Below are 17,074 nucleotides of genomic sequence, written 5' to 3'. Positions count from 1 at the left end.
TTTTCAGGTGGTTCGGACAGCAACAAAGGAAAGAGTAAAAAATGGCGCAAAATATTACAATTTCCACACATATCGCAGTGCATCCACCTGAAAGACAAATTAGGTAAGTAAACGAAGTGACACGAAACCCAAAGCATGTTAATTATCAAAAACTATCATTAACCGATTGCAGACATAAGCTATGGCTACGTGATAGATCAACAGCCCATTGGTCGTGAGCTCTTTCGTCAGTTCTGTGAGAACAAAAGGCCCGTCTACTTTCGCTACATCTGTTTTCTGGATCAGGTGGTGAAGTAAGTAAACAGAATAAAAAAGATGGATGATTAACTGATTAGCTAAGATATGTGCTAAATATTTCCAGATATGAAATCGAGTACATTGTGAATCGTATATTCATTGGACATGATATCGGTCGGCGATTCTTGGACATTGAACCGCAGCTGGAGTTGCGCAATGGTGGCGAAGGCGACGGTAGCGATGCCCTGGACCAGGAGACGCGGGAGGAGCTGCTGCTGAACAGCAGCAATGCCAATCCAACTGAAACAGCTGAGACTGAAAACTGCAACAATACCACCGCCAACAACTGCAAGAACATCAACAGCAGCAGTAATCACAAGAAACTTCAGCTAAACGACACCCACAATCACAATGGCGATGATGCAACGTTGAACGGTGGCGGCGGTGAGGGCGACGAGGGCGTTGAATGCGAGGACAGTCAGGATGCTGAAAAGGGTGGAGCATCTGGCACCGGATCGGGCTCTGATGAACTGGTACTCGATGTGCTCAACGATGATCTCATTGCACAAGTGCGCAATAAACTGAACAGCGGTGGCAAGGATCTCTTTGCCCATTGTGTGAAGGCAGTGAAGGCATTCCTAGCCGGCGAACCATTTCGCGAATTCGAGAACTCAATGTATTTTCATCGGTGAGCCTAACTTTATTTAACTATTTGAGGATTTTACTATTTAGTCACGAAATGTATAACATATAAAACAGACGTGACATCATAAAATACATATATTCTTGATTAGAATCATTCTGATATTAAATTGAATATACTTTAACACAAAATTCAATTTGATCATATTTGACCTTAACAAACATTTTAAAAAATGTACACTATAATAGGAGTACTTTATCATAGAGCTGTAATAAAATCGATCGGTCGAAAATTGAATAATTAATTAATGAATTAATTTTATAAATATTTAGCATTTAAAATAAGATTAATATAATTTAAATTAAACATATCTTCAATGGTGTCATACAAATCACATTAATTAATTGCAATTTCCTTGCTTTTGCAGTTACTTGCAGTGGAAATGGCTCGAGGCTCAACCAATCACATACAAAACGTTTCGCATGTACCGAGTGCTCGGCAAGGGAGGCTTCGGTGAGGTCTGCGCCTGTCAGGTACATATTTTTCCCAATTGGATAACACCGCACACAGACACACACACACACACACATTTGCAATAACTGCCTACTATCTCTCTTTTGTTGGTCAGGTGCGAGCCACTGGTAAAATGTACGCGTGCAAAAAGCTGGAGAAAAAGCGCATAAAGAAGCGAAAGGGGGAGTCCATGGTGCTCATCGAGAAGCAAATACTGCAAAAAATCAACTCACCATTCGTTGTCAATCTGGCCTACGCATACGAGACAAAGGATGCCCTCTGCCTCGTGCTGACCATAATGAATGGTGTGTATTATCCTGTTAGCGTACAGGTCTCGACGAGAATTGAGTACTTCCATATTGTATGGGGAACAACAATAGAATTTTCGATTAGCAGCAAGAGCATCCTCTAACTTGACTCCATTTGCTGTTAGACCCAGTAGCTAGACAGTAAAAAGGGTTAATTAGTTTGTTTAAGAAATAAACAGAGAACATAGTTGAGATAAATTTATGCTTTATAACTGAGTTATTCATTCTTTATATATTAAGTACTTTTTTAAATCATTTGAATACATTTTTTTAATATTTATTTATTTCATTTATTAAATGCGTTCAATCTAACGAATTCAGCAACAATAGTTTACTTTTTTGCATTTTAAAAACATTTGTTTTGCATTTTTTTCATTTAATAAATTTCTTGCGAATAAATTGAATCGAGTCGAGCACACTCGACTTTAACGTGCTCACTAGCTGTTATTGTTACTGTTGTTGCTCGCCAGTTAATGCAATGTTGCGCTAATTGGGTCTATCCCGAGTACGAGTATCTGTGTTGCCTGTTGGCTGACAATGATTACGACTAACGAACACACAGACATCAATATTCATTTGGAATGCATTCATTCGTTAAAGTGATAACGCTGCCTAGGCCAAATGTGAATATGCATGATTTTTGAGCATTGGCATGATTTTAATTAAATTCCTGCTTTCATTTCGCTCAACGAATGGCATACATGTTCATCCGTCAATACTCATTCAATTTTCAGTTGATGCTGCCATTCATTCATTCATTCATTTAATTGAATTTGATTACAAAAGGCCAGTGTCGGTCGTTGTTGCTTCAATTAGGAGCTTTGTTAATAGCACTCGGATATGTTCTATTATTGCAGGCGGCGATTTGAAATTTCACATTTACAACATGGGCGGCGATCCGGGATTTGAATTGGAGCGTGCCAGATTCTATGCAGCCGAAGTGGCCTGTGGTCTGCAGCATTTGCACAAACAGGGAATTGTCTACAGGGACTGCAAGCCGGAGAACATATTGTTAGACGATCATGGCCATGTGCGCATCTCCGATCTGGGCCTGGCTGTCGAGATACCCGAGGGCGAAATGGTGCGAGGACGCGTCGGCACTGTGGGTGAGTTTCAATTGCAACAAAATTAATAAATAACAGCTTAACACATTACTCTTTATTTGCAGGCTATATGGCGCCGGAGGTTATTGACAATGACAAATATGCATTCTCGCCCGATTGGTTCAGTTTTGGCTGTCTGCTCTATGAAATGATCGAGGGTCAAGCGCCGTTTCGCATGCGCAAGGAGAAAGTGAAGCGCGAAGAAGTCGACAGACGCGTCAAGGTGCGTAAGCCAAGTTAATTATTTTTGAATGCAAATAAAACTGCTTTCAAAATAATCTTCCTTTGAACAAAATCAATTTATGCCTTTCAAAAAATAATATAATAAATATTGTCAGGCATAAGTTAAGCAATTACACTTAATTGGATTAAAAGTTGTGCTTTCCCACTAGAGCCAGTGACTTATGAGCAAACACAAAGTTATAATTATTTAATCAATCTCTTTTTTACATTTTACAGGAGGATGCCGAAAAGTATTCGAGCAAGTTTAGTGATGAAGCCAAATCAATGTGCCAACAGCTATTAGCTAAATCGATAAAGCAACGATTGGGTTGCCGCAATGGACGCCTGGGATCTCAGGATGTGATGGCGCATCCATTCTTTCACTCCACCCAGCTTAATTGGCGACGCTTAGAGGCTGGCATGCTTGAGCCGCCATTTGTGCCAGATGTAAGCAACTAAATTTATTTCCTATCTACTACATAAGTTCAATTTTTAATTTGATCTTTCATTCAGAATTCAAAAATGAGAGTTGTCAAGATAATTTCCCAAGTTCAAACTATGCGTTTTTTAATATCCTGGAAAATCATAAATTTTTATTATAATTAATTTTAACCAGGGAATCAAACCGAAACAAATATAGGTTACGGTTTCGGTATTTTTCGCTATAACTATTTCGGTAATAGGTTATTTTCAGTTTTTTTCATTTGGTTTCATAAATGCTGAATGAATTTAGAGGCCAAATTATGATCAAAATGACATTTCACTTGAAAATCGGTTCAGTTTTGATTGAGTTATGATAGTTTTAAGTTGGTCAGACTGCGAACTTAGCCACTTTACAAGTCCAAATTTTTGTTCAATTTCACATGATTTTTTACAAAAAAATGAAAGGTCTCAGAATCAAGTTTAAAGTGTTGTTTCATACTAATTACGATATAAGGAGTTGATTAAAAGTGAAAACTTGAGATTTAAAATTTTGAATTTTCGAAATTTCAAAGGGGGGACCCTTAGCATCGAAATCAATATCTAGCAGAATCTAGAGGAAAATATTTTTTTTTAAGAATTTAATAAAATTTAAATGCAGAATGAATTAAAATGCCAAATAATGATTAAAGTGACATTCCGCTTTAAATTCGGTTCAGTTTTGATCAAGTTATGACAGTATGAAGTTGGTCAGACTGCGGATTTAGCCACTTTACAAGTCCAAATTTTTGTTCAATTTCACATGATTTTTTACAAAAAAATGAAAGGTCTCAGAATCAAGTTTAAAGTGTTGTTTCATACTAATTACGATTTAAGGAGTTGATTAAAAGTGAAAACTTGAGATTTAAAATTTTGAATTCTCGAAATTTCAAAGGGGGGACCCTTAGCATCGAAATCAATATCTAGCAGAATCTAGAGGAAAATATTTTTTTTTAAGAATTTAATAAAATTTAAATGCAGAATGAATTAAAATGCCAAATAATGATTAAAGTGGCATTCCGCTTTAAAATCGGTTCAGTTTTGATCAAGTTATGACAGTATGAAGTTGGTCAGACTGCGGATTTAGCCACTTTACAAGTCCAAATTTTTGTTCAATTTCACATGATTTTTTACAAAAAAATGAAAGGTCTCAGAATCAAGTTTAAAGTGTTGTTTCATACTAATTACGATATAAGGAGTTGATTAAAAGTGAAAACTTGAGATTTAAAATTTTGAATTCTCGAAATTTCAAAGGGGGGACCCTTAGCATCGAAATCAATATCTAGCAGAATCTAGAGGAAAATATTTTTTTTTAAGAATTTAATAAAACTTAAATGCAGAATGAATTAAAATGCCAAATAATGATTAAAGTGGCATTCCGCTTTAAAATCGGTTCAGTTTTGATCAAGTTATGACAGTATGAAGTTGGTCAGACTGCGGATTTAGCCACTTTACAAGTCCAAATTTTTGTTCAATTTCACATGATTTTTTACAAAAAAATGAAAGGTCTCAGAATCAAGTTTAAAGTGTTGTTTCATACTAATTACGATATAAGGAGTTGATTAAAAGTGAAAACTTGAGTTGTAAAATTTTGAATTTTCGAAATTTCAAAGGGGGGACCCTTAGCATCGAAATCAATATCTAGCAGAATCTAGAGGAAAATATTTTTTTTTAAGAATTTATTAATATTTAAATGCAGAATAAATTAAAATGCCAAATAATGATTAAAGTGACATTCCGCTTTAAAATCGGTTCAGTTTTGATCAAGTTATGACAGTATGAAGTTGGTCAGACTGCGGATTTAGCCACATTACAAGTCCAAATTTTTGTTCAATTTCACATGATTTTTTACAAAAAAATGAAAGGTCTCAGAATCAAGTTTAAAGTGTTGTTTCATACTAATTACGATATAAGGAGTTGATTAAAAGTGAAAACTTGAGATTTAAAATTTTGAATTTTCGAAATTTCAAAGGGGGGACCCTTAGCATCGAAATCATTATCTAGCAGAATCTAGAGGAAAATATTTTTTTTTAAGAATTTAATAAAATTTAAATGCAGAATGAATTAAAATGCCAAATAATGATTAAAGTGACATTCCGCTTTAAAATCGGTTCAGTTTTGATCAAGTTATGACAGTATGAAGTTGGTCAGACTGCGGATTTAGCCACTTTACAAGTCCAAATTTTTGTTCAATTTCACATGATTTTTTACAAAAAAATGAAAGGTCTCAGAATCAAGTTTAAAGTGTTGTTTCACTAATTACGATATAAGGAGTTGATTAAAAGTGAAAACTTGAGATTTAAAATTTTGAATTTTCGAAATTTCAAAGGGGACCCTTAGCATCGAAATCAATATCTAGCAGAATCTAGAGGAAAATATTTTTTTTAAGAATTTAATAAAATTTAAATGCAGAATGAATTAAAATGCCAAATAATGATTAAAGTGACATTCCGCTTTAAAATCGGTTCAGTTTTGATCAAGTTATGACAGTATGAAGTTGGTCAGACTGCGGATATAGCCACTTTACAAGTCCAAATTTTTGTTCAATTTCACATGATTTTGTACAAAAAAATGAAAGGTCTCAGAATCAAGTTTAAAGTGTTGTTTCATGCTAATTACGATATAAGGAGTTGATTAAAAGTGAAAACTTGAGATTTAAAATTTTGAATTTTCGAAATTTCAAAGGGGGGACCCTTAGCATCGAAATCAATATCTAGCAGAATCTAGAGGAAAATATTTTTTTTTAAGAATTTAATAAAATTTAAATGCAGAATGAATTAAAATGCCAAATAATGATTAAAGTGACATTCCGCTTTAAAATCGGTTCAGTTTTGATCAAGTTATGACAGTATGAAGTTGGTCAGACTGCGGATATAGCCACTTTACAAGTCCAAATTTTGTTCAATTTCACATGATTTTTTACAAAAAAATGAAAGGTCTCAGAATCAAGTTTAAAGTGTTGTTTCATGCTAATTACGATATAAGGAGTTGATTAAAAGTGAAAACTTGAGATTTAAAATTTTGAATTTTCGAAATTTCAAAGGGGGGACCCTTAGCATCGAAATCAATATCTAGCAGAATATAGAGGAAAATATTTTTTTTTAAGAATTTAATAAAATTTAAATGCAGAATGAATTAAAATGCCAAATAATGATTAAAGTGACATTCCGCTTTAAAATCGGTTCAGTTTTGATCAAGCTATGACAGTATGAAGTTGGTCAGACTGCGGATTTAGCCACTTTACAAGTCCAAATTTTTGTTCAATTTCACATGATTTTTTACAAAAAAATGAAAGGTCTCAGAATCAAGTTTAAAGTGTTGTTTCATACTAATAACGACATAAGAAGTTGATTAAAAGTGAAAACGTTTCGGTATTCGGATCTTAACAAAAAATTTTTATTCGGTTACGGTTTCAGTTCTAATACTAAAAAATTAAACGGTTAGTTTCGGTTAACGGTTCCGGTGTTATTCCCTGATTTTAATTCTTATTTTTGATTTTCACTACGTTTGTTTTATAATACAAATCAAAAATCCGGTTGGTTAAATAAAAAAAAATGTTTTTAATTTAAATACTAAAAATCAGAAGTAAATGATTAGCCATTAATATTTTTAAAAACAAAACCAAACAATTTTTAGTCTAAACTTTCAGTGTAAAAACTAAAATCTTTCTTTATCCTTTACAGCCGCACGCCGTCTACGCCAAAGATGTGCTCGATATTGAACAGTTCTCGACCGTTAAGGGCGTCAATATCGATGAATCGGACACGAATTTCTATACGAAATTTAATACGGGCTCTGTTTCCATTTCGTGGCAAAATGAAATGATGGAAACGGAATGTTTTCGGGAGCTGAACGTCTTTGGTCCTGAGGAATGCCCCACGCCGGATTTGTTGATTAATGCCATACCGGAGCCCGACAAGGCGGGTTGTTTTCCCTTTAGACGCAAGGTAAGCTATTATTCTCAAATGAAAGATATCCAATGTTATTACATGTATTTTATTTTGCAGAAGAAGCAACCGGCTCGCACACAGCCCATTCCCATTCCTGAGCACCTGCTAACCACTAGTCACAGCGTCTCATCGACGACGGTCGAGAGCTGATAGCATAGATTAGTTAAAGTCCAAACGCCTAACGTACATAGCACATAGCACACTAATTGAGAGCCCCACCACGCAAAGTAATCCCCTCCAGATTTTGGGAATACAGCGCAAAAAAAAGCACAACTGAAACTCATTGCAATAATTACACACTCACACACTCGAACATGAATAAAGCGAGGGGCAAAAGGAGCATTCTATAATTTTATGATTGGATTTTTACACAAGTTTTCTAATGAAAATAATCAAGTGTGTCACCCCTAACTAAAAATATATTCATAAATGTTTACAACAAATTAAGAAAAAACAAAACAAAAAGACTCACGCACCGAGAAGTTTGGAAAAGAGAAGCAGACGTTAGGTCGTTAATTGATGGTATACCATATATTATACCATACTAACTGATTATACGAGTAGGATTATGTGGTAATTAAAACAGCTTCAAAGCGAATACTAAAACCTAAACCTAAACATAAAAGTAAAATTAAAGCCGCAAGCCAAATTGGGCCGTCAGTTTGTCATAGCACCTAAAGTAATGTTACTTAAAAATGCATATGCAAAATAAATATAAACTAAATATAATTAATATACACACGCATACTTGCATACATATACATATACATTTATATAGAAGGCAATCTAGAGGCAATGCCAGAATAACAATGTAATATTTGTAAAGTAGTTTTGTGCTCAACGTGTTTTTGCAAGGGGAGCCTCAAGTGGTTTAGTTAGCAATGTGTAAGTCAGTTAAGCAAATGACATGAATACTCGAAAAACTTTAATGCATTTTTATTAAAAAATACTTAACATACATAAATACATACACACACATGAATAAATATATATATTTAATGAATGTAAATGTGTGTACAAACATACATATTATACATAGATACATACTAAGAAATTGAATGTACATTTTTTACCTACTTTTATTGCCGCACACTTTTCCTACGCTTTTTCAATACATTTTTCTGTTGCCTAAGTTTAAGTTGACTGCAATTCGTCATTAGGGTTTTGAGAACGTGATTAATGATATTTGTTTTGTCATGCAATATGTAATAATATCCATAAGTATATAAATATATATATAACTTTGATGCCAGCTAATGCTAATCAAGAGACGTCAGCTAGTTTTTAAGATAAACTGAAGTAGAGAAAATGAGAGTTTTGTGTAAATGTGTAGTGTAGGCATTTTTGTAATTAGCAAACAATACAATACAAAGCAAACAAATTTGAGAATTTATTATATTATGTTATTCGCATATTTTTAAAAACAATTCGTTAACAAATTTTTAAGAGCATTGCTGCCACGCGCAACATTTAGTTACAATTGAATTCAATTGATTTATTGGCACACGATATACAATGCATGCAAACAAAAAGTAAACTAAATAGTAAACAATATTACAGCACAACAGAGAAAGTGAAATCTGAAAACGGTGAGAACACAAGCGCATAATTGAATTTTTCAGCACAAAACACAAGCAAACAACAACTACAAAATATATAAAAAAATATTAAAAATACAAAACAAAGATACAAACCAAGCGCCGAAATATTTATCTATAGTAATTAAAGGCATATTTATAGATCATAATAATAAATACCAGATATACATACGCATAAAACCTACTGTATAAGAGCAATTAAATGCGAAACAAAAACAAAAGATAAACATTCAAAAACAATAAACGTATTTAACTACAAAAATTTATAAATGTCGTTTACCTCATTTAAATGTAAAATAGAAATGGAAATAAATCGACTGGGAATAGTTGCATCTAGTTTAATTTTCTTTATTATAGTTTATTCTTTATTTTAGTTTAATTATTAAAGCCACAATGGCTTTCGCACACAATTAGATACTTTGGTTGTTCTCCTATCGCCCGTGTAGTGAAGCACACACTCGGCTCCGTTATTCTCAAAGGTCTTCTCGGGCAGCATGTACTCGGGATTGAGAGCAACGCGCAGAATATACTTTTGGTTAATGGGCACCGTGGTTACATCTACCCACTGACAATCGAGCACATGACTGTACACATCGGAGCAGCCAGTCGAGATGCCTACACAATCATGAACTTCATGAACACATGAAAGACGACAGGATGACAAAGTCTAACTTACCCTGGGTGGTATTGCCGCAAGTGTATTTCTTAGCTATACCAGGATTGCATTCAGAGTCCATGAGACAGAAGGATGCCTTGTGGCCCTGAGCCACCTTCTGGTAGCGTTGATTGTACACATCGAATGTGGCAAAGACATTCATGCTGTGATAGTGGCGATGACACTGATGCCATACCCAATCCTTGTAGTTGGCATAGGGACTAACATCGGCATTGCCCACATTGCTAGCCCTTAAAGAGAAGCGTAAAAGTTTTCGCACGCCACGTGGATTGGTCCTTCGTATGATATACGCATCTGCTGAGACACAATTCTCCTCCATGGCACAGGTGAGCTCATTCATGGGCACACTGGCCACGTAGGCGGTCCTCTCAATGTCCCTCAGACCAAGCTCCAGATCCGGGGATTTACTTACACAGGCCACAGTGCTCACATTACGATTGGTGGCACTGCACATTTGCGGATATCTCGACTCACGATGGCAGTCAGCCAGAACACGTTCTGTGCCACGACATCGCGTACCCACCATGCCCCAGGGGTGCGACTTGCTGTTGCCGTGCTTGGTGCTCGACATGGCCATGGATGCGTAGCCCAGTCCCAACTGCCGGCAGACAACATTCCCCTCACGCTTCGTCCAGCTGCTGCTGCAAATGGTGCCCCATGTTGCGCCATAATCGAAGCTCACCTCCACACGACCCTCACGTATCGGAGGAGTGACTTTTTTACCTGTACTTATCGTCTTCAGACGCACCTGCATGTTCCGAAAGTTGTTGTTTAAGTTCAAGTTGCTAGCGCCCAATATGAGACTTAAATCCAGCAGCAGGAAAAGCGGCAGCAACATTACGTGAACCTTCATTTTGGCCCTGTCAATGTCTAGTAAGCCAGTCACATCTTGGCCACTGCCTTTAAAGCCAAAAAGAACATCTGGCCGAAGGCCTACTCCCTTACAGAATAGTCATTGTGTAAATAGGTATGTATAATGTGCATTGTATTATCGCTCACAGCCGCTCCACATATACAAAAGCTGATTGTGGATGTGGTTGTTAGTGTGTGTGTGTGTGTGTGTGTATGTGTGTCTGTGCATTGTTTTTGTTTTTATAAACTGGAGTGCATTCATTCAACGCAAATATGAAAAACAACAATATATGCGGCTGTTATAATCCAAGCAGCTTGGTAATTTCAGCCTTTAACATTGTCGGCTTGAAGATGCCATGTTCCGTAATGATTCCGGTTATAAGCGTAGCGGGCGTTACATCAAAGGCGGGATTCCAACAATTGATGCCCGGCGCTGCAATGCGATGCTCGCCCACGTGGGTCATTTCTCGATCGGGTCGCACTTCGATGATGATGTGATCACCGCTGGGAATCTGCAGATCGATGGATGTCAGTGGTGCAGCCACGTAGAAGGGCACGCCATGATGCTTGGCCACCACAGCAATTTGGTATGTGCCGATTTTATTCGCCGTATCGCCATTGGCAGCCACCTACAAAATGAAAATCTGATACTAAAATAGGTGAAACTGGATGTAATCTCTGTTTAATTCTTACCCGATCTGCACCCACCACAACGGCAGCTACGTTTTTGACCCGAAACAGCGCCGCAACCATGCTGTCCAGCACCAGAGTGGCGGGCAGCTTCTCATGCACCAGCTCATAGGCGGTAAGACGCGCTCCTTGGTTATAAGGCCTCGTCTCCGTGCAGTAAACGTGCTCTGCAAAAAGTAGAGAAAAGAATGGGGTCACCAACTTTAAACCTCCATAGATGTGACAAAACAGCACCGATTTTTAAGCGGAAGGGCTTGCCCTATTTATTCATTAAGCATTCAAATTCTGAATCAGCTTCGGAATTTAAAAATTGAAATTTTTAATTTTTAAACTTGATTCTCAAAGCTTTTTTTTTTTTTAAATCATTCCAAATTGGACAAAAATTCTTCATACTTTTTACTTTTTGATCATGCTTTGCTCTCTTAATTCATGCTGCATTCAAATTAAATTAATTTTGTAAAAAATAAATATATACCCAGCTTGCCCAACTCGCTCAGATGCCGCACGACGCCCAGCGCTGTGCCGTAGCCTGCGGTGGCCAGAGAGCCAGTATTGCAGTGGGTCAAGACGCGCACGGGACCAGCTCCTTGGGCGCCTCCCGTCTCCGCCACGTGCTCCAGTATGGCCTTGGCGCCATTGGCACCGATTGCTCGATTATCCGCAATGTCTTTTTCCAGCATCGCCTCGGTGGCGTTAAGGAATCTTGAATAACATTTGGAATATTGGCCATGCAACTTGTTGAATTGAAACTTGGGATTGTTTACCTATGCTTCATGTCGTCGATGGAGACAGCATCATCCTTGGTCAGGTCATTGGCCAGCGTAATCAGTTCATCGGCGGAAATTTTCATATTTACCGCCGTTGGGCGAGCGGAGACCAAATAGTTGAGTTTGCCCTCAATCTCCTGTCGCAGAGATTTCTTGCTCTCGAACACCTCCGGATGTATTTCGACAGCCAGCGAAAGGCAGCCCACGATGGCAATGGCGGGGGCGCCCCGCACCTAAAATGGGGAACCGGAAAAATAAAACCAGAGAGATAGAGAATTGAATATAATTTCATGTATATATGAATATGTATATGTATCAATTTCTGCTGCTGTGTCAACGTTCTTATCTGGTAATAAACATTTTGTAGTAACATTATATAATAATCTCACAGTCCACGTGATGAGCTCAAATGCGTGCTTTTTGCACAAACAACATAGAGATTCAGTAAACAAGCAGAAAACAAGGTTATCTTTAGTAAACCGAAGTTTTAATACCCTTGCAGACTGATAGTTTCTATGTCAGCCATATGTTATGGTACTCCGATTATAACCAAAATTGATCAAGATGTATAAGACCTCACATAATACATAGTCTGTGAGATTGGTTAGGACATATCAGAAAACAAGAAAGTTTTTCATACTAAAAGTAGACTTTAACCGATCATTTTTATGGCAGCTATATGATATAGGGAGCTAATCCGGCCGTCTCTGACTTATGCAAAATTGGGAGACTACTAACATGGCTTTATCGACTCAGCTCGTTGTCCTGATCAAAATTATATTTACTATATGAGGGTCTGTCACGCCTCTTTTAATGCTCTACACATTTGATAACAAAATTAAAATACCCTCTGCAAGTGCATAGCAACGAAATAATCTCTCTCTCTCTCTCTCTCTCTATCTGTCGCTTTTCATTTGTTTAACAAATTAAGAGGCAAGCAAAGAATTGGCGGGTGCCAACGAACCTATGCAATCTTGGTAATAAGTTGAGGGCAGATCACTTAAATACATTTTTGTTAGATGCAATTAATTTCGATGATGATGTGCAAGCATTTTGTGCTTGGCAAACAATTTACAAAATGTATACTTAATGCTACTTATATGCAAATTTAATAACGTTATTTATAGAGAGACAAATGACTAGAATACTTGAATGTCTAAAAATGTCGAATGGGACTCTGATTGATTAGCTGACTGAATGACTGACTGAGTGATGGATTGACTGACTGCTCTCACCTGCATCTTGTTGATGACCTTCCAGCCATCCTCGACTCCTTTCACGGTCACATATTTGGACACGACGGGCAACAGCAGCTGGTCAAGAATCTCCAAGCTGCCACGTTTGTATTTGATCGATTGCAGGCTCATCTTCAATGTATTTGTACTATTTCGTTTGTAACTGAAAGATAGAAAAGCAAAATGTTAACACAGTTTCCTTAAAATAAATGCAAAGAAAGCAGAAAAGACCACGAAATATACTCAGAACTCAGATGGATGCTACCCAGCTGGCGTCAGAGCTCCAAGCTGTCGAAATTTATGGCCAGGGCCAAATGAATGTGTGTGCATAGATTTGCTATGCTTAATATTTATCAATTGATCAATATTAATCAAATGAAACGACACACGAAATCGCCGACGCGACGTCTGACAGGCAAATGCTTCCCTTTGCAACTGAACTGAACTAAACTGAACGATTGCGATTGCGATTTGAATGGACCGCGACCAATTCAAAACCGTTTGGCAGAAGAGCAAATGGCAAACAGAGATAGAGCGAGAGTGAAAGAGTGCAAGAGATAGTGAGAGTAAGAGTCTAAGAGAGAGAGAGAGAGAGAGAGACATCTCAAGACTCTCAATGGCTAAGCGATTAATCCAACTTGTCACAATGCGTATCCGTTGCAAATTGATAAAGGTGTTGGCCACGATGACGCAGACGTCGACGTCGAAGTCGATGTTAACGTCAACGCCAACGCTGGCGTCTCTGTTCCCGCTACCAGTCAACACGTTGTCGTTTCGATGTTTGTGTTGTTCGCTGACAGGCGACAGCGAATGGGACAGCGATGTTTATCAATGTGAAATGTGTTCTATGTTTGCGAAATACATACAGTTTTGACAAAAGCAAATAATTATTGAGATCTAGTAGGTTAAACTATTGAGAAAAAATAATCATACACAAATTATGTGCATTTATTGCTTTGTCAAAATAAATACTTTACTAAAAACAAAGAAATATTTATTTAAATAAACTAGTATACTAACTACATATGTGCATTTATTTATTTGTCAAAACAAATACTTCACTGACTGTATGTACTTTTCTGTAAAGTAAAATATGCAGAGAAATACAGGCTAGTTGACAGAGAAACATTATTAATGCGTCTGCAATTAGTTGGGCGCGCTGTAACTGTCAAGATCGAACTTGCAGCTGGTACATTGCCAAATTTGTTGTGTTCAATTTATGAATTCACAAATAAACACACACACAAACACAAAAACACATTCACAGGCGGCATGCAACTGGTGGTTGTGACACTGATAAAATGACGGCAATCGACTTAAGCATTGACATCAGAGCGAAAATCACTTATTTTCGCCTTGTTTGTTATTATTTTGAATTCAAATTCAATCACTTTCAATTAATTTGATTTGGAATAAGTACAAAAATAAAATTAAATAAAAACGTAAACAGAAAAAAGGTAAACAAACCGAAGAGAAATGTGAAATTAAAATGAGTGTGACCACACGACAGGCGGCATGTTAAGTTTTCGATAGCAAAAACATCTGATAGGCAACAACTCGATAAAAGTCTGTCTCTCTCTCTCTCTCTCTGCTGTCACGACAACAAATAAATTGTGCAAAATGTTATGAAACCAGACCGGCGTTTATTTATCCACCGTTTTGTTTACCTCTATTTCAATACGTGTATACCGTAGGTTTATCTTTAATTCATCGACTGTGCGGTTTCTTAGGAACTTTGTGCTGAAATGTTGATAAATTCGTTTGGCTTCTGATATTGGCAGCAGCTGGTCGGTCAGTCGGTTTGTTTGCTAACGGTGAACTAAGTTTTGAAATTCAAATTTATGGTGCAACTATCACGTTTAATAAATTTAAATTAACTACGCACAAAATTCGTGCTTTGCAAAAATCACAGCGTTTGATTAAAAATTGTATTAACACGTAACATTAAACTAGCAGAGCGCGTTTTTTAACATTGCTCTTAACAGTGTTATCGATGTCGATGATATACATTGCAGCCAAACTCTCACAGCTTACTTGCCATTACTGCCGCTAGAGGGCGTCAGCTTGGCGGTTATTGTCAAAACATTATTCAAATTCAAAATTTAAATATTATATTTGTATTTCTAGTTTGTTAAATTATGTCTAAGATTGGGCGTAGCCTTTACCGCCTAAAGGCACACGAGACGTTGTTTATGATGTGCGATATTCAGGAAAAATTTAGGCCAGCAATACCCTTGATGGGGGCTGCAATTGAAAATTCAAAGAAATTGGTAACTTTTGGGGAATGATGAAATGTCTGAAAAGTACTATACAAACAGTTCAATTTGCAGGTAGATGCCGGAAAAGTTTTAAATATTCCGCTCTTGGTCACAGAGCAATATCCGGAGAAACTTGGACCCACTGTATGTGAGCTGGATGTGAATCATGCCTGTGCTGTGATACCAAAAACTCAATTCAGCATGCTTTTTCCTCCCATTGAGCAGAAGATGAGTGCTATTTTTGGGGATAAGCCAAAGACAGCAGTGTTGTTTGGAATAGAGGTACATTCAAGAATTTATATGGTACATAACTGGATTTTAATATATTTTTAATTTTTAGACTCACGTTTGCGTTGAACAAACCGCTTTTGATCTGATTAATAAGAACATCAATGTCTGGTTAGTCGCTGACTGTTGTGCCTCGCGTCTCAATCAGGACAGAGATTTGGCCCTGGAACGACTGAGGGACATTGGCTGTACTATTACCAGCTCAGAGGCAGTAATTTTTAACCTGCTGGCTGATAAAAACCACGAGTCATTCAAGGACATTGCCTCGCTGGTGAAGAAGGTGTCAGCCGACTTGCAGATTTGGCTGCCCACAACAGCTGCCAATAAAAAATGATGGCAATGAGCGGCCTCCTTTGATGTCTTTGCTATTTGCCATTTGCCATCCAACCATTAAGGTAGCATTTTTGTGTAGCTCATAGAAATTATGAAAGAAGTACCAGAAAAAAAATAATAAAATATAAAAACAAGGATAGGGCCCCGACTGTGTTCGGTGTTTGGTGTTCGCCTGGCATCGTCATCTCATAAACATTTTGGCCAATGGACAGCTGAATGGAGCTTTACCTCTGCGGCGCCTTATAAGCCACGTTAGGCAGCTTGCTAGCCACATTGCTTGGTATTGACGCCAATCATGCTTGCTGGCAATTTATGCAAAAGTCTTGCTAAGATCGCCCCTTGTACGATGCAGTCGGTGCAGTTAAATTTCATGATGCAATCGCAACAATCTCCGCGTGTTGTTTGCCTACGCGCCTCCGGCGGATAGGATCCTAGGTGACGGTGACAATGTACTAGGCGTCTGATTGACTCATAACAGGCCAAGATCACAATCTCATCTGCATGCCAGCCAACCTCTCTCTCTCTCTCTCTCTATCTATCTCTCTATCTCTATCTGTTTATCTCTACAGCCTCTGGCTGCTTAACAATTTATTTGACTTGGCCCTGCCAGCTTTGCCGGTTCTCAGCGTGCTTGGCAAGTGAAACTGATGGCTACGGCTTCTTGGCACGCGAATTTACCAACAACATACCAAAGATCTGGCCAATTATGCAGCAGCTCGCTTATCTAATCCCCAACTGAGGTTTAAGCCACATCCTAGCCATGAGTGTGAGTGCAAATGCGTAAAGTGTTAACTGGGCCAACGGTAACGTGCGTAAACATGTTGCCAATTTCGAGAGAGCTGCAGCTGTGACTTCTGGCCATAAGCAACCGAGCCCCGAAAACCAACAAACAGGTTTATAGCCAGATATGTTAATAAATTTTGGCTTTTTGCAAAACGATAA

At 37.5% G+C, this 17,074-nt stretch overlaps 4 protein-coding genes across 8 annotated transcripts in view; 2 read left to right on the top strand and 2 right to left on the bottom strand.

Moving 5' to 3' along the window:
• Positions 1 to 8,826, top strand: part of LOC117792195 (G protein-coupled receptor kinase 2) — a 61,937-nt gene extending 53,111 nt beyond the window's left edge. The window contains exons 4-13 of one of the 2 annotated variants that reach the window (XM_034632229.1): positions 8 to 103; positions 173 to 293; positions 362 to 925; positions 1,308 to 1,413; positions 1,509 to 1,698; positions 2,559 to 2,807; positions 2,870 to 3,027; positions 3,264 to 3,473; positions 7,169 to 7,432; positions 7,493 to 8,826. In XM_034632229.1, coding sequence (XP_034488120.1) covers positions 8 to 103; positions 173 to 293; positions 362 to 925; positions 1,308 to 1,413; positions 1,509 to 1,698; positions 2,559 to 2,807; positions 2,870 to 3,027; positions 3,264 to 3,473; positions 7,169 to 7,432; positions 7,493 to 7,585 — 2,051 coding nt within the window. In that variant the 3' untranslated portion in view covers positions 7,586 to 8,826. Of the gene's footprint in view, positions 1 to 7; positions 104 to 172; positions 294 to 340; positions 926 to 1,307; positions 1,414 to 1,508; positions 1,699 to 2,558; positions 2,808 to 2,869; positions 3,028 to 3,263; positions 3,474 to 7,168; positions 7,433 to 7,492 lie in introns of both variants that reach the window. The other variant, XM_034632227.1, reaches the window with a different exon arrangement.
• Positions 8,827 to 9,357: 531 nt separating this feature from the next.
• On the bottom strand, positions 9,358 to 10,577 carry LOC117792197 (lysyl oxidase homolog 2A). Its single transcript, XM_034632232.1, has 2 exons — positions 9,710 to 10,577; positions 9,358 to 9,648 (listed from the first exon to the last, which is right to left on the bottom strand). Exons 1-2 carry the CDS (start codon positions 10,560 to 10,562, stop codon positions 9,416 to 9,418), a joined length of 1,086 nt encoding a protein of 361 aa, XP_034488123.1. The 5' UTR covers positions 10,563 to 10,577; the 3' UTR covers positions 9,358 to 9,415.
• A 92-nt stretch (positions 10,578 to 10,669) lies between these two features.
• LOC117792196 (methylthioribose-1-phosphate isomerase) lies at positions 10,670 to 15,063 on the bottom strand. 2 transcript variants are annotated; one of them, XM_034632230.1, is made up of 6 exons: positions 14,921 to 15,063; positions 13,254 to 13,416; positions 12,016 to 12,251; positions 11,727 to 11,953; positions 11,255 to 11,418; positions 10,670 to 11,190 (listed from the first exon to the last, which is right to left on the bottom strand). In XM_034632230.1, the coding sequence occupies exons 2-6, from the start codon at positions 13,383 to 13,385 to the stop codon at positions 10,861 to 10,863; spliced, it is 1,089 nt and encodes a 362-aa protein (XP_034488121.1). In that variant the 5' UTR covers positions 13,386 to 13,416; positions 14,921 to 15,063; the 3' UTR covers positions 10,670 to 10,860. The 2 variants fall into 2 exon arrangements, with proteins under 2 accessions (XP_034488121.1, XP_034488122.1); XM_034632231.1 differs by lacking the exon at positions 14,921 to 15,063 and adding an exon at positions 13,497 to 13,686.
• On the top strand, positions 14,928 to 16,268 carry LOC117792198 (isochorismatase domain-containing protein 1). Of its 3 annotated transcripts, none has more exons than XM_034632235.1 (4): positions 14,928 to 14,943; positions 15,381 to 15,523; positions 15,584 to 15,793; positions 15,852 to 16,268. In XM_034632235.1, the coding sequence occupies exons 2-4, from the start codon at positions 15,392 to 15,394 to the stop codon at positions 16,131 to 16,133; spliced, it is 624 nt and encodes a 207-aa protein (XP_034488126.1). In that variant the 5' UTR covers positions 14,928 to 14,943; positions 15,381 to 15,391; the 3' UTR covers positions 16,134 to 16,268. The 3 variants fall into 3 exon arrangements, with proteins under 3 accessions (XP_034488126.1, XP_034488124.1, XP_034488125.1); XM_034632233.1 differs by lacking the exon at positions 14,928 to 14,943 and adding an exon at positions 14,968 to 15,044 and having other exon boundaries at positions 15,852 to 16,266; XM_034632234.1 differs by lacking the exon at positions 14,928 to 14,943 and adding an exon at positions 15,037 to 15,052.
• The last annotated feature ends 806 nt before the right edge of the window (positions 16,269 to 17,074 follow it).

This window comes from Drosophila innubila, assembly GCF_004354385.1.
Source record: "Drosophila innubila isolate TH190305 chromosome 3R unlocalized genomic scaffold, UK_Dinn_1.0 2_E_3R, whole genome shotgun sequence".
In the NCBI taxonomy this organism is placed as follows: Eukaryota; Metazoa; Arthropoda; class Insecta; order Diptera; family Drosophilidae; genus Drosophila; species Drosophila innubila.
The sequence above is the reverse complement of the archived record's forward strand: the minus strand, read 5'-3'. Positions and strand labels throughout refer to the sequence as shown.